The 12953-nt window shown below is 32.4% G+C and overlaps 2 protein-coding genes across 2 annotated transcripts in view; both read left to right on the top strand.

Annotated features, from left to right (window-relative positions):
* The window catches only part of LOC133176927 (uncharacterized), a 180926-nt gene that overhangs the window by 41048 nt on the left and 126925 nt on the right, over nucleotides 1-12953 (top strand). The gene's annotated exons all lie outside the window — the stretch shown is intronic.
* On the top strand, nucleotides 5316-12584 carry LOC133176872 (uncharacterized). The gene is made up of 5 exons (XM_061311925.1): nucleotides 5316-5922; nucleotides 6336-6528; nucleotides 9154-9473; nucleotides 9699-9944; nucleotides 10681-12584. Exons 1-5 carry the CDS (start codon nucleotides 5316-5318, stop codon nucleotides 12582-12584), a joined length of 3270 nt encoding a protein of 1089 aa, XP_061167909.1.

Genomic DNA, 12953 nt, shown 5'->3' with positions numbered 1-12953 from the left:
TGAATAGTGCGTTGCTATGGAAATAAGGCGAAAAAACATGCATAAAAATCTGAAAAATACTCTGTTTCCTTGGATACGTACCTTTGTATGTAGATTCCCAAAACTTTAGTGATTGATATATGTGAACAACTAACCTGACTTTCAATTTTGACTTTCACCCAATCTCTAACTGGATGCAAAAAGCTGGCACATAGGGTCTAATATTGACAAAAAATTAACAAAATCGAACATTTTCTCTTCTTGGTAACCATAGCAACAGTGTTGTATTCTTCAATAACCTTTATCAATATATGATATTCAACATTAGTTCTACGAGATAAGTACTATTCAAGGTGATTCAAATAATATTTTTCTTGATTAAAAGGTTAGTAAATACCCAAAGCAGCAAAAAAATATCACTTCAAACAGCTAGTACATTGTTTCCATGGTTACACTGCCTAAGGATGCATATGTGCCAGTCATGAATTTTATTGTTTTTCCTCACGATAGTAGCATTAACCCAATCACAGATTTTGCATGGTGACACTGTGTTACCATGGCAACCATGAAAGTTATTTTTAGAATAATATTGCCAATACCTAATTACATGAGGTCAAATATTTTCCATTGTTTTTCTTACGTTGTTGATTGAGTTTGATCATGTAACATCTATCATTTGTGACTATAGAGAGTTTTTCAGCATTTTTCAGCATCTAAAATGTATTCCAAATGTACCCATGGTTACCACTTACTTAGAGATTAATTCTAAATAGTTTCTTTATAGCATAAGTGGCAAGAAGGTGTCATGTTTTTGGGAGAATGGTTTGTTTGTTTTTCTTAGTCTTTATTAAGACTTAATAAAGATTTAAAGTAGCTGAAAATCTCAATTTTTCAACTTTTCTGGCTGTTACCATGGCAACCAAGACACATAGCAACGAAATTTTATTTGATATATGTTTCTGGTGTCAAGTTGTAATAATGGGCAAAGTTTCAAAATCGGTGACCATGCGTGGCAAAGAAGTTTAAGTGGTTACAGAGAATCGCTATTAAATATTTAATAAATGATGAAATAAATGAGTTATCGTAATGCTTATGACTCGTTTATTTTCAGTCTACTCTTTCCATAGCTTCACCATTCCCCTATATTCACAATCTGTGATACGGACTACAGCATTTAAGTAATTATTTTAAGTTGCCTGGACGAATTCATATTTCGCACACATTTTTTCTATACCTGTAATTTGAATGTGTGTAAAACGGGAAGGAACCTTACGATTTTAATTGTCTGAAAATAATTTGGAATTTTGTGAGAATTATGCGATTGAAGCTGTGGCACTCTCATTCAGCATGTACATCTGCTTAAAAAAGTTAATATAGATTATACCGGTATACATATTTCGGCGATTCTTTTCATTTTAAGTTTAATTGATTTTTTAAGTATCTATAATGTAAATGAACAGAACTAACGAGATATCAAAGCAAAGACTAAATGAATATAAATACAAATGTAACTTTTTTTTATCCCATGTTTACCCCTTTATCCCGTGGATATGACTCATTGGATATTTTTTTCATAATCCACAGTTGTGACGTCACAATGGTTTTTGCGTTAGCGCGATGAAGTAAAATAAAGTGGAGTCCTATATAAAAAAAAGACATTAGTGTAAAATATTGGTTGTGAAGTATTAAACACGGGATAAAAAGAATCTCCCATGATTTGTAGTTGGATATGACTTTTATCCAACTCGTTGTGTGTTTTTGCGTTAGCGCGATGAAGCCGAGGCTCGGGGATAAAAAAACACACAACTCGTTGGATAAAAATCATATCCAACTACAAATCATGGGAGATCCTATATGTATCCAATATTCTAAAGATTGAGTAACTTAAGCATAAGAATGGTAGTGAAACAATAACATTTTTTTTTAAATCAAGATTGCGCACGATTCTCTTTCACAAACCGAACCAGCAACATCGTTAAATTGAACTAAATGAATATAAAGGATCAGACTTACACTAAATACATCATTTTGTTTTCGAATTAAAGTGAATTGAAAATTCCCGGTAAATATGAAATATAACAGTAAAATATCAGTGCAATACTGCCTTACCTTCAGCTCGAAGCGTTTGAGTATGGTTGTAATATTATATCGACTCATGAATTTAAATACCCGTATCATTGACACCTATTTACACTTGGTCACGATTCGACTTATCCTCTATGTGCACGTTTAAACAATAGATCAAGCACCCTAAAAGAACGGTGCCACATACGCGATTTAACTCACGAAAATGACCCATTTGATATTGTAGTAACAGAATTCTGGAAATGAAGTACTTGTGTACTGTGTGTTTATATATAATCATACCCGATATTTATTGGTCTGCTCAGTGCTCGTGCATGAAAACAATATCCTTTGTTTGTTGTCAGTCACGATTAGATCCAGTTTTGTAAATTTATGACCAAATTCTGATGTAACATGTAATATATTATACACGTACCTTCAATATTTCATAAACTTCATATCAAAAATATACTATTTGTATACCAACAAAGAATTTATTGATAATGTAGCGTATTTTTCAAAACATGATATGCTATTTAAAACCAAAATTTCAAATAAATTTGTCTTCTTTTTTTTTCATATTTTGATATAAGTGCGAGACTAGCCTATATAATTATGAGATTATGCATTTGATTTGAAAGATTTTCTTGTTGCTCATATAGTTTAATATAATATTACAGGTATCAAAATTAATATATTTATAATAATTTTTTTTCTTCAGAATTTTGGATATAATTGTATGGAAACCAGTGTGACCGTTCTTGCATTGTTTAGAAGAAGGTTTGTATGCCATTGATCGACAAAACTATCTCTATGATTTAAAATTCATGCAGTTTTAAAGATATGAAATCCAAGTATTTTTTTTAATTCATGAAAGTTATTGCAATATTGATACCAAACTTAAAGATATCCATATACACAGAGATTCTTTCATTAAAAAAACAAGAAGTCTTTGTTCATCTCATTGCTTTTAGCCTCGGTGAGGATCTCGTCCTTTTTAACGATTTTTTCAAACTTTTATATCTTCATATGAATAATAATATCCCAGTTTCTAAAATCAATAACCAGACATGCTTTCAGGGTGTAAGTTGTCTAGAGGTCGTGTACATGTATACAAGTAATCTATGTTGTTTATCGCTTTCAAATTTAATATATTTATTTTAATCTCTTTTTTGAGATTTTTTTGTTTGTCTATAAGTTCTTAAATTAATCATGGTACCAAATGTCACGTACGTGATTATTTAACTTGAACCATATACTGTAATTTTCTATAGAAATACATGTACATTGTACTAGCATATATTGAAAATGCGAAAATGAAGGTGGGTGGTACACATAGACTCACAACTCTTCACCAAATCACTTTTAAAATGAACACTTTCTCCAGTTTTGTAATGACGGAGAAAAATATGACATTTTCTTTAGGAAGAGCTCAGCTATGTTGTACAAATATTTTACTTTTAAATTTGTGTAAACTCAGACTGAAACAAGAAAAGTACAACAAACACTTTCTCTGGCTGGTGAAACAGCAACTATATCTGAATATGGCAAAACCAGAGACTCTCTATAAAAGTCTAAAGTGTATATGTAATATAAAAGTGGGAAACATATATTTTGCTTTCATCCACACAATACATGTACATGTATATGCAATGAAACTGATTCAGATTAAAGAAATATGCACGTTTTTAGCCTAGTTCATTAAAAATTATCGCTTGTTGAGTTTCCTTGATAGTAATTATTAGCTTTTCCCTTCGTTCTAAGTAAAATTTAGAATATAATTCAAATGTACAATTTTCCAATTTCCTGAACACAAAATAAATAAATCGGAAAAGGCATGTACATGTACATCATTTTTTTCTTCAAATAATGATTTAGATCAAAATGTAATGTTAAGCGGAAAAGGATACAAGAATAGCTCTAGCAGAAAAGGGAAGTCCTCAGTCACTTTTATTTGTAATGTAGGCTTTCATATACTATACATGGACTTCTCAGATGCACAAAGAACCGAGCTTTTAAAATGAAATATGGAGATAATGAACACCATTCAAGCTCAAAGTCATTTTATACAGTACAAATCGGGAGCAGAGCAAACATGGACCTCCAAAAACATCAGAGGTGGGATTAGGTGCCATGAATGAGTGAGCATCTCCTGCCGTACGGTCACACCCGCCGTGTGTTCCTTTTCTTCTTTTTGCTTAATGATAAGTTGTATTTGCTGACAAGGTCATTGTATCGACCAAATGATAACTTCAAACGAGACTGTTAATATCTTCGTTTCATCAATTTTTTTGTCAATAGCATGCCTCGTTTTAGAAATTGTTCATACGTAGAACATGCTCTTGCGTATCGAACCAACCATATGCAGGTGATAAGGATATATTGCCACATGAGTAAGGGGAGTTGACGATTGAAAAATTGAAAATATTACGTTTATCATAAAGCTTTGTTGTTAGGTTACCATTAAAGTCTTTTTCTAGTAAAATATCCAAATATGAAACAGATGTGTCAGAATCTTTGGTATCTATTATTTCAAGCTCACTGGGATAAAAATGAAATTATGTTAATTAAATATGAAATATTAGCACCTGGCAAAAATGTCATCGTCAAAAGAAGTGAATAAAATGATGGAAAGGAATTTTCCACAATATTTACGAACTTCATGCACGTTTTGATTTCTTTAGAAAAGGGAGGGATTGAGAGTGTTTGTTCTTAAGAAATAAAGAGATAGAAGTTTCGAGTGAAAAAGAGAACATTTTGTCCGGCTGGTGATTCAGAAATTTTATCTGAACATTGTAAAAGCAGTCTCACTTCTGCATACTACAGTGTGAAAATTAATACATATCGGTTACATTAATTAAATGAATTCAATAAAAATGATTTAGAATCTACAAAATTAGACTAAGTGCAGTAAAAAAAGTCACCGGGAAAAGTTTCCTTATAATTTCACTGCATGTGTTACTTTTAGAATATAATACAAGGATTCAATTTCCAATTTCCTGTACATATAATAAATGTGCCAATAAATGCATTTACATCACTATTTGAATGTTGAATTAGATCAAAATGCCCTACGAAGCGGATATGCATACAGTAATAACTTTGAAGAACAAGAAAATCCTAGATCGCTGGCAAAACATTTTATTACGAATGTATGCTTTCATCATATACTACACATGGACTACAAAGATGCAAAAGGAGCCGGGCTATTAAAGAATGAAACCGTGTAAATAAGACTTTTGTTACATATAATACAGTAGCACGTGGTAAAAATGTCATCGTCAAAAGAAGTGAATCAAATGATAGAAAAGGAATCTTCCAAAACATTACCAAATTTCATTCAAGTTTGGAATTCAACAGAGGATGAAAATTGGTCTGTAGAAAAGGAATATGCAAACATCTTCATTGATGATGAAGTACAAAAAGAGATGGAAAGTACCGGGTATGTATCAAGAACAAGCAATGTTCCAGATAAAAACACCAACTTGGATGAAATGAATTTTACACGCAAAGACGTATCCCAGGAAATGTCTGTTTCAAAAAGCGTTCATTCAGCTGATGCAGACGAAAAACAATTAGAGATAAATAATGCTTTGGAAGAAGAACCATTTGTTAATAGAGACTCGGATAATTTCAATGAAGAAGAGCCTCTTGTTCAGAAAGATTTGGACAATTTGGATGAAGAAGAGCTTCTTGTTCAGGGAGACTTGGATAAGTTGGATGAGGAACAAATTGTTCAAAGAGACTTAGATAATTTGGATGAAACCGACTATTGCGATAGTGAAGACGAATACGCAGAAAAAGAACAGACATCTAGTGTTATGGACAAAATCTTTAAACCACTTCCTAAAGAATTCCGCCATTTTGAAGACAAATACAGTTAAGATGATAGTTTTTATTTTACAAATTTACTTTCTTTTATTACAAATCAATCTTCCAAATTACCGTGTGAGTGTAGAAAGTAATTGCCTGACTAAAGCAAATACACTCCGAGAATGTTAACTTTTCCAACGACATAGAGTAACAAAAGGTTTAAACATACTTCAAAATATATACAAATATATTACTGCTAGCTAAAATACATCTCCTGATAACCGCACTTTCTTACAGTGTGGATGTGTACAGTGTGATTAAGAAGAATTCAAGCCATACTACTTAGTATGTCAAGAAATAAGATATCTTGAGAAAGTTAAATACATGTATTATTAAATAAAACAGTAGGTGCTGTTATGCTGTTTAAAATATAACCACTAGCAATAAGTATCATTCATTTTTAAAAATGAATTATTTAGATAGAAGAGTAGATGAAGACCCATATATACATACACTAAGGAATTCAATCAAGAAATTCGCAGAGGACAACTGTTTTGAGATTCATGATGGTCCATTAGATGGTGCTTGCATGTTTCGCTCGATAGCTGACCAACTCATGATAAATGGACGATTCGGGCACACAGCAGACGACCTGCGAGAAGAAGCTTTAGAGTAAATATCTCTTTCACTTAAATGTCAATAAGACGTAGGACCCTTTAATTGATCATGATTGATAGTGATGACTTGGTGTTGCTGATAAACAGCTGTATATGACCTCATTCTTAAACACGGTTCCAACTCTTGTGCGATTCGATACGACCATTCGTAGCTGATCGCAGTTTTTCCTCTGAAATTTCAGGCAATGGTTCTAGATGATGCGAGTCGTTACGTTCTTGTACAATTTTTTGCTCTTTGGTGACATCAGAGTAACCATTTAGATACATTGTCACATGCAATAAGTGATAGAATTCTCCCGATTGAGTCTATAATAGGATCTCGATCTTATACAATTTATTCGATCGTATTCCCCAATTTAGGATGATCGGGTACATGCAGGTACTTTTGCATAAGTTATGATATGTTAATCACCAACTGATGCGCTATACTGCAAAAAAATACGATTGTGGTTGCGATCTCTTTCACGATCAGGATCGAGAATCATCACGATTTGAACTACAGTGTAGGAACCCATAGGTTAAATATACAGCCCGACTGACCATGTATGCCTTTGTTTCTATACTGATGAAAATAACAACAAAACGTACGTGAGTAGAGATTCAAAAGGAAAGGACAAACGCAATTTCTATTTTTTTTTCCGGTAAGGTCCGTCGAATATATAACATGGCTTCACTGTTATTGAATCGAGATTTCCAAAAAGAGAATAGGTCAAGTATTACATATTGTACAATATTTGAGACACAGCAACCATCTTAGCATTGCATAGTGTTTGTCTTCTAAAACACTGATTCTGATGATCACGATTTGGTAACACGACTTGTTAGATGTGATATGTCGCTCTTCGATATAATGCAATACGTATGAGGCAATACGATGGACACGAATACAAGTTAATCGTATTGATCATAGAAATTGTTTAGACTATGTTCTCACTACCACTTATACGATTGAACATGTTGAACTTGAGATCACAATTAAATTTTAGTCGCGATCATCACATCAAATTGTATTGCATCGTAGCGAAACGCGATATATCGCATCTAATTGTACACCAAATCGAGATGATTGGGATCTATCATGGACAAAGGAAACACTACGTTATGTTGAGATTTGTTGTAACGCCCCACATTAAAATGAAAGTAAAACCTTGTCTTTTCGGAAACCTTAATTCATTATGGCAAAAAGAAGTCTTTGGTTAATTGTAACTTCATTTATATATATATATATATATATATATATATATATATATATATATATATATATATATATATATATATATATATATATATATATATATATATATATATATATATTAGGGATGTCAACGAATATTCGAACATTCGAATATTCATTCGATGAGTTGATATTCGAATATGAATTTAAGATTCGAATATTCGGTGTTTTTCAGATTTCACAAAAATAAAAATAAATTTTAATAAGAACAGTGCTGGAATTGTCCCCATTTTATTTACTAGCGATCCCCTGATTTCTTTCACTACTTTCTTATCTTTTAGATCTTCTAAATTATTTCATTTTGAGTAAGTATAAAAGAAATAAACAAGCATTATTAATGTATAACACAAAAAGTACTTTCAATATGATCGGATCTAGATCGAGGACAACGAAATGAAACAATTCTTGAATGTCTAAAAGACGTGAAGAGTGTACTTATGAAAATAAATTTTATTGATCATTTAAATACACCTTCCATAGAATCAGTCTGTAATATTGTAAAGGGCTCAATTTCAGAATAATGCATCAATTACTCGATTATCTCGGGTTGAATATATTCCTTAACTGTAAAAGTCATTATCGGGAAATTAATAACCTAGGACAATTGTTTATATGAAGGTGTTTGTTTATATTTTCAAAACATTGTATCAAACATTATATTATATCTCTTATTAATCAGATAATTGTACTTAATGACGTGTATTTAAAACTGAAGAATAAACGACAATCTTTCCCCTGGTTAGATTACTGGTTCTTCAGTTTGAGCTTGTATACATATCATTTGTTAAAATTATATTTCGGTTGTATACACTTAAATCAATTATTTATTTTAAACATTGACAAATATCAAATGTAAAATTCCTTATAGTATACCTACAAAAGTCTACATCAAATTTTACCTACAAATACCGACGCAACACCTGCCATGAGAGTTTGATGATGTGCATTTGAAATAAACCAGATTTCACTTATTTTATCGAATATTCGAATAAATTCGAATACTTTCATTGAATATTCGAATATGAATTATTGACAAAATTGACATCCCTAATATATATATATATATATATATATATATATATATATATATATATATATATATATATATATATATATATATATATATATATATATATATATATATATATATATATATCTACAACAATTTCAGTCACTGGGAACACTGTGTAACCAGTTTATGGAAGAAAAGAGAAGAATACGCTGATTGCTTCGATAAACTCTGTACAATTTACTATTTTTCCACAACTTACGGTTGCTCTAAAGTAAACCGTATTTAGCATACGTTACTGTTCGACAGCTCGATATGACGCAATCATTTAGCAATTCACAGCCCACTGACAATCCAACTATTGATTCGTTTTTCAGATATCTGCGAAGGAACCCACTGCTATCAGATGGGACGCATACCCAGTATTTCCTCTCAAAAGAAACATGGGAGCAGTATCTTCAGAGAATGCAACAGAAAACAGAATGGGGAGACCATATAGTCCTTAAGGCCATAGTAAACACAATCAACGTTAACATAGTGATTTTGAATGTCAAAGAAGATTCCGTCCAACGGACTGAGCTTTCCCCAGATAATAAAAGTATGGACTTGTGGGGAATAACCTTGACCTTGGGGCACTTGGGCGAGTTCCATTACTTGAGCTTGAGGCCAATACTATGGAAAAAATACTGGCCTTTCAGTAAGTTGAATGAATGTTTGATTTTAACACAATCATATCTTAACATGTAAACATTACATTATAAATCATTCCTTATTTAACAATATCAAATACCGTAAGAGCCTATACATGGTCATAGAATGTTTAAAATTTATCTTTTTAATTCCTAAATGTTAAACCAGTTGATTATACACCAACGTCACTAGAATTGTTTCACAAATAATATATTTTATTCAATTTGAATAGAGGCAATCTTATTAAAGCTACAGTCGAGCTTACATGGGACATCTTTTACCTTAAGAGATGAGGTTCTTAGAGCCAAATTAGCAAAAATGGGAATAAAAAAGCTTATTGAAGAGGCGGGATTCATTGATTTGAGACCAAATGCACATGATAGCCCAGAAAACTCATCCAGAGAAGGACATTACTCAGCAACTTCAAACAACATAGACACTGTTGAAAGCTTAAGTAATCAATTTGAATTCTCCCAAGGTAATTAATTATTACTTTTAAAATCTTAAGCTTGAGATCAATATATAATGCATGTAAAATTAATCATTTAAGCTCTGATCCATCGGGCTGGAGTGGGTATAGAAAAACTCCGACAATTCTTTCGTTTTTAAGGTAATTCCATTCTTATGTGATGCCCATAGCTTCGTGCAAAATCTTTCATTAATTGAACTTCGTGTTCCATACAAATATATTTTTGGAATAAAGCTTTTGAATAAGTGTAATTAAAAATATTGTTTGATAAAAGAATAATTTTATTTAAAAAAAAACTATAATTACTCGATTATTAAAAATATGCGAATGGCAATAAATCTTACCCATGTATCTTTATTCATGTATTTTCTTTATTATACTTTTATTGTGAATTACTTTCCCTGATATCCACAATTATTTAAACTTACAAATATTTGGAACATTCCTTTTAAAAAGTTCTCATTTAAATCAATTTTGAAATGATTCTGATAATACTAATACTGTTAACGAAATACGAGAGGTTTTTTGTCTTAACAGATACTTCTGTACCTTTGACGCCTTTAAAAGGGTACGGCCTGAACATTTTTTGTGATTATTAATGTTTTTAAAATATATCTAGAGGAAATAAATGCAGTTTTTCATCTTTGAACCCATAAAATATCCTTAATAATCAGAAATTCTGAATAAAAGACGATGTAGGCATGCTTTTTCATTTATGTTTAGTCATTCCTTGTTTTTATTTCAGAGAGTAGATCTTTGGTGGAGGATTCACTGCATAATGATACGCTATCTGGAGTTAATCTCTTCAAGCTTTCATACTTTCTCAAGCATTTAATGCCTTTCAAAATGATGAAAATTTACACTCCCGAGTTGCCGCAAAGAATGCGCCATTTAGATTTACCTATTGTGTATGAAATCACAGGTGCTTATGCTGATCGATCGGATGTTGCTCTCCGGGACATATCAGTCACAAAGACGATGTGGATGCAACATGATGAAAAAAAAGTTAAACAGCCAGTCTTGATTGCTATGGATTTAGAGGTAGATGTTCAGCATTCCAATCATATTTGTGATCGATTTCATAAAAAGACTGTTTACTACGCTGACTTAAATGAGACACATCCTGGGTACTGTCGCCTCAGAAAAAGTCTAGGAGACACTTTCCATGCAAAATGTAGAGAAAGCAATTACTTTGCAGTCGATGAAAAAGAATTTACATTAAGCAATCTTCCTTATTATTGTTACAAAGGTTTTCTTTGTCACTCACTTCCTCCTAACTTTAGAGATTGGAAATATTCAAGTTGGCCCTCTGAAGCAGTGAAAGAAGCACTTCTAATTTTGAAATGTGCAGTATTTCCAAAATCCCATCCCAGAAGTGAAAAACCACAGTATGAATGGAAATACAACTTCTCCATGGCAGAAAGATGTCTAATGAAAGACGGACTTACCCCTTATCAGTGCCATGCTCTGTATGTGCTGTGGATCATTCTTGAAAATATGACCATGCATTTGCAGAAGCCAATTAAACGCAAACACTTGAAAGCTGTATTTTTTAATGCTTGTGAACAAATTCCTGAACATGCATGGGAAACAAACATTGGCGGCTGCCTTCTCTTTGTCATCAGTTTGTTACTGTCGTGTTTGAAAAAGAGATTCTTACCACATTATTTTATTCCATCAAACAACATCATTGATTGCTATTCATCGGAGGAAATTGATACGTTGTGTGTATATGTAGAGGCCATTCGTCTTTTTCCAGTTTTCACCATCCAGAGCATAGCTGAATTTCACGGATACATGTTCGGAAGAAAGCTTTCAAATCTTTTATTCGGAAACATTTCACCGAAAGGTGTAAAATCTCAATTTATTTTGAGAAACAAAATGGTATGCTGCACTATCGAGGCTGTCAAATTTTACACGCGACGAGGACATTACGGAGTTGCATCTGAATTGCTTCGAGATGCCCATGAATGCATGTTACTTGGTCCAGAATCAGAAGCAAATCAGCCAGGCTTTCTTGAATTTATCATTGCTGCAATTGAAGAACTTTCCCAGAGATCCTCCCGCATAATTCTCGCTAAACGTTTTGAAAAAGAACATCATCTAGATATTTCTGACAAATATGAAGCCAAGAACAAGATTCTTGCAAGACATATTCTACCATGGGAAGTCGATTATAGACTAGCCAGCATTGAAATTCCAGTAAATGAGGAAGTGAATTTCAGATTTCTAGCAGAATTTTTCCACTCAACTTTTCAGGAAAATTTGATCAGAAAACGAAACGCATGTCTTGCTTCTTTTGCCATTCAAACTGCCGTAAAATGCATAGATGAGGCGGTTAGTGCTGACTATTATGCCTCTAAGTCTGAAAAAGATAAGAAACCTGATATACTGAAGAAGAAAGATTTAAGCGAATTAAAACAAGAGAAACTGCATTACCTGGTAGATGTGTACAAAGTGTCGATAGCCTTAGACTCTGTCTATCCTATTCGAGATTATGTACACGAAGTAGAGGATCTCTGCAAAGATCTTCCAAAATACACGAATCTTTTAAGAGCAATGTTGCATTACACTGGTGACCATAAAATGTGCAAGGGATTCAACAAAAACAGCCACTTTTGGGACGGTAATATATTATATTTGACATGATTTTATATTTTACGAAATATTTGATATATTCCTTATTAGCAATTGGAAGTTTCTATAAAACGTAAAGTACGACGTCACAATGAATGTCAAAACATATATAATTATTAGGGATGTCAACGAGTACCCGGTTAACCGGGTACTCGATCGAACGTCCGAGTATCGAATACTAAAAATGGTACTCGGTTACTCGGATGTGTATTTTTTCTTTTTCAAAGTACATATTTTTATCAAAAAATAACTTAAATATGCATCCGGTAATTTGCGTTTCGTCATCTCAACACCTGTAAAACACCCGTTATCGCCTGTGGCTATGTATATACAGTAATTAGTGACCAATCACCCAGCTGTTCTCACCTATTGTGGTCCTCA

The sequence above is a fragment of the Saccostrea echinata genome, unplaced genomic scaffold (assembly GCF_033153115.1).
Source record: "Saccostrea echinata isolate AGI-Se365-2 ecotype Australia unplaced genomic scaffold, CSIRO_AGI_Sech_v1 ptg000084l, whole genome shotgun sequence".
Lineage (NCBI taxonomy): Eukaryota > Metazoa > Mollusca > Bivalvia > Ostreida > Ostreidae > Saccostrea > Saccostrea echinata.
The sequence above is the reverse complement of the archived record's forward strand: the minus strand, read 5'-3'. Positions and strand labels throughout refer to the sequence as shown.

Excerpts from the sequence above, each read along its gene's own strand:
- LOC133176872 (XM_061311925.1), top strand. The coding sequence starts at position 5,316 with ATGTCATCGTCAAAAGAAGTGAATCAAATGATAGAAAAGGAATCTTCC. Across the intron at positions 6,529-9,153 it reads CTGCGAGAAGAAGCTTTAGA|ATATCTGCGAAGGAACCCAC; the intron begins GTAAATATCTCT and ends TTCGTTTTTCAG. Across the intron at positions 9,945-10,680 it reads TCAATTTGAATTCTCCCAAG|AGAGTAGATCTTTGGTGGAG; the intron begins GTAATTAATTAT and ends TTTTTATTTCAG.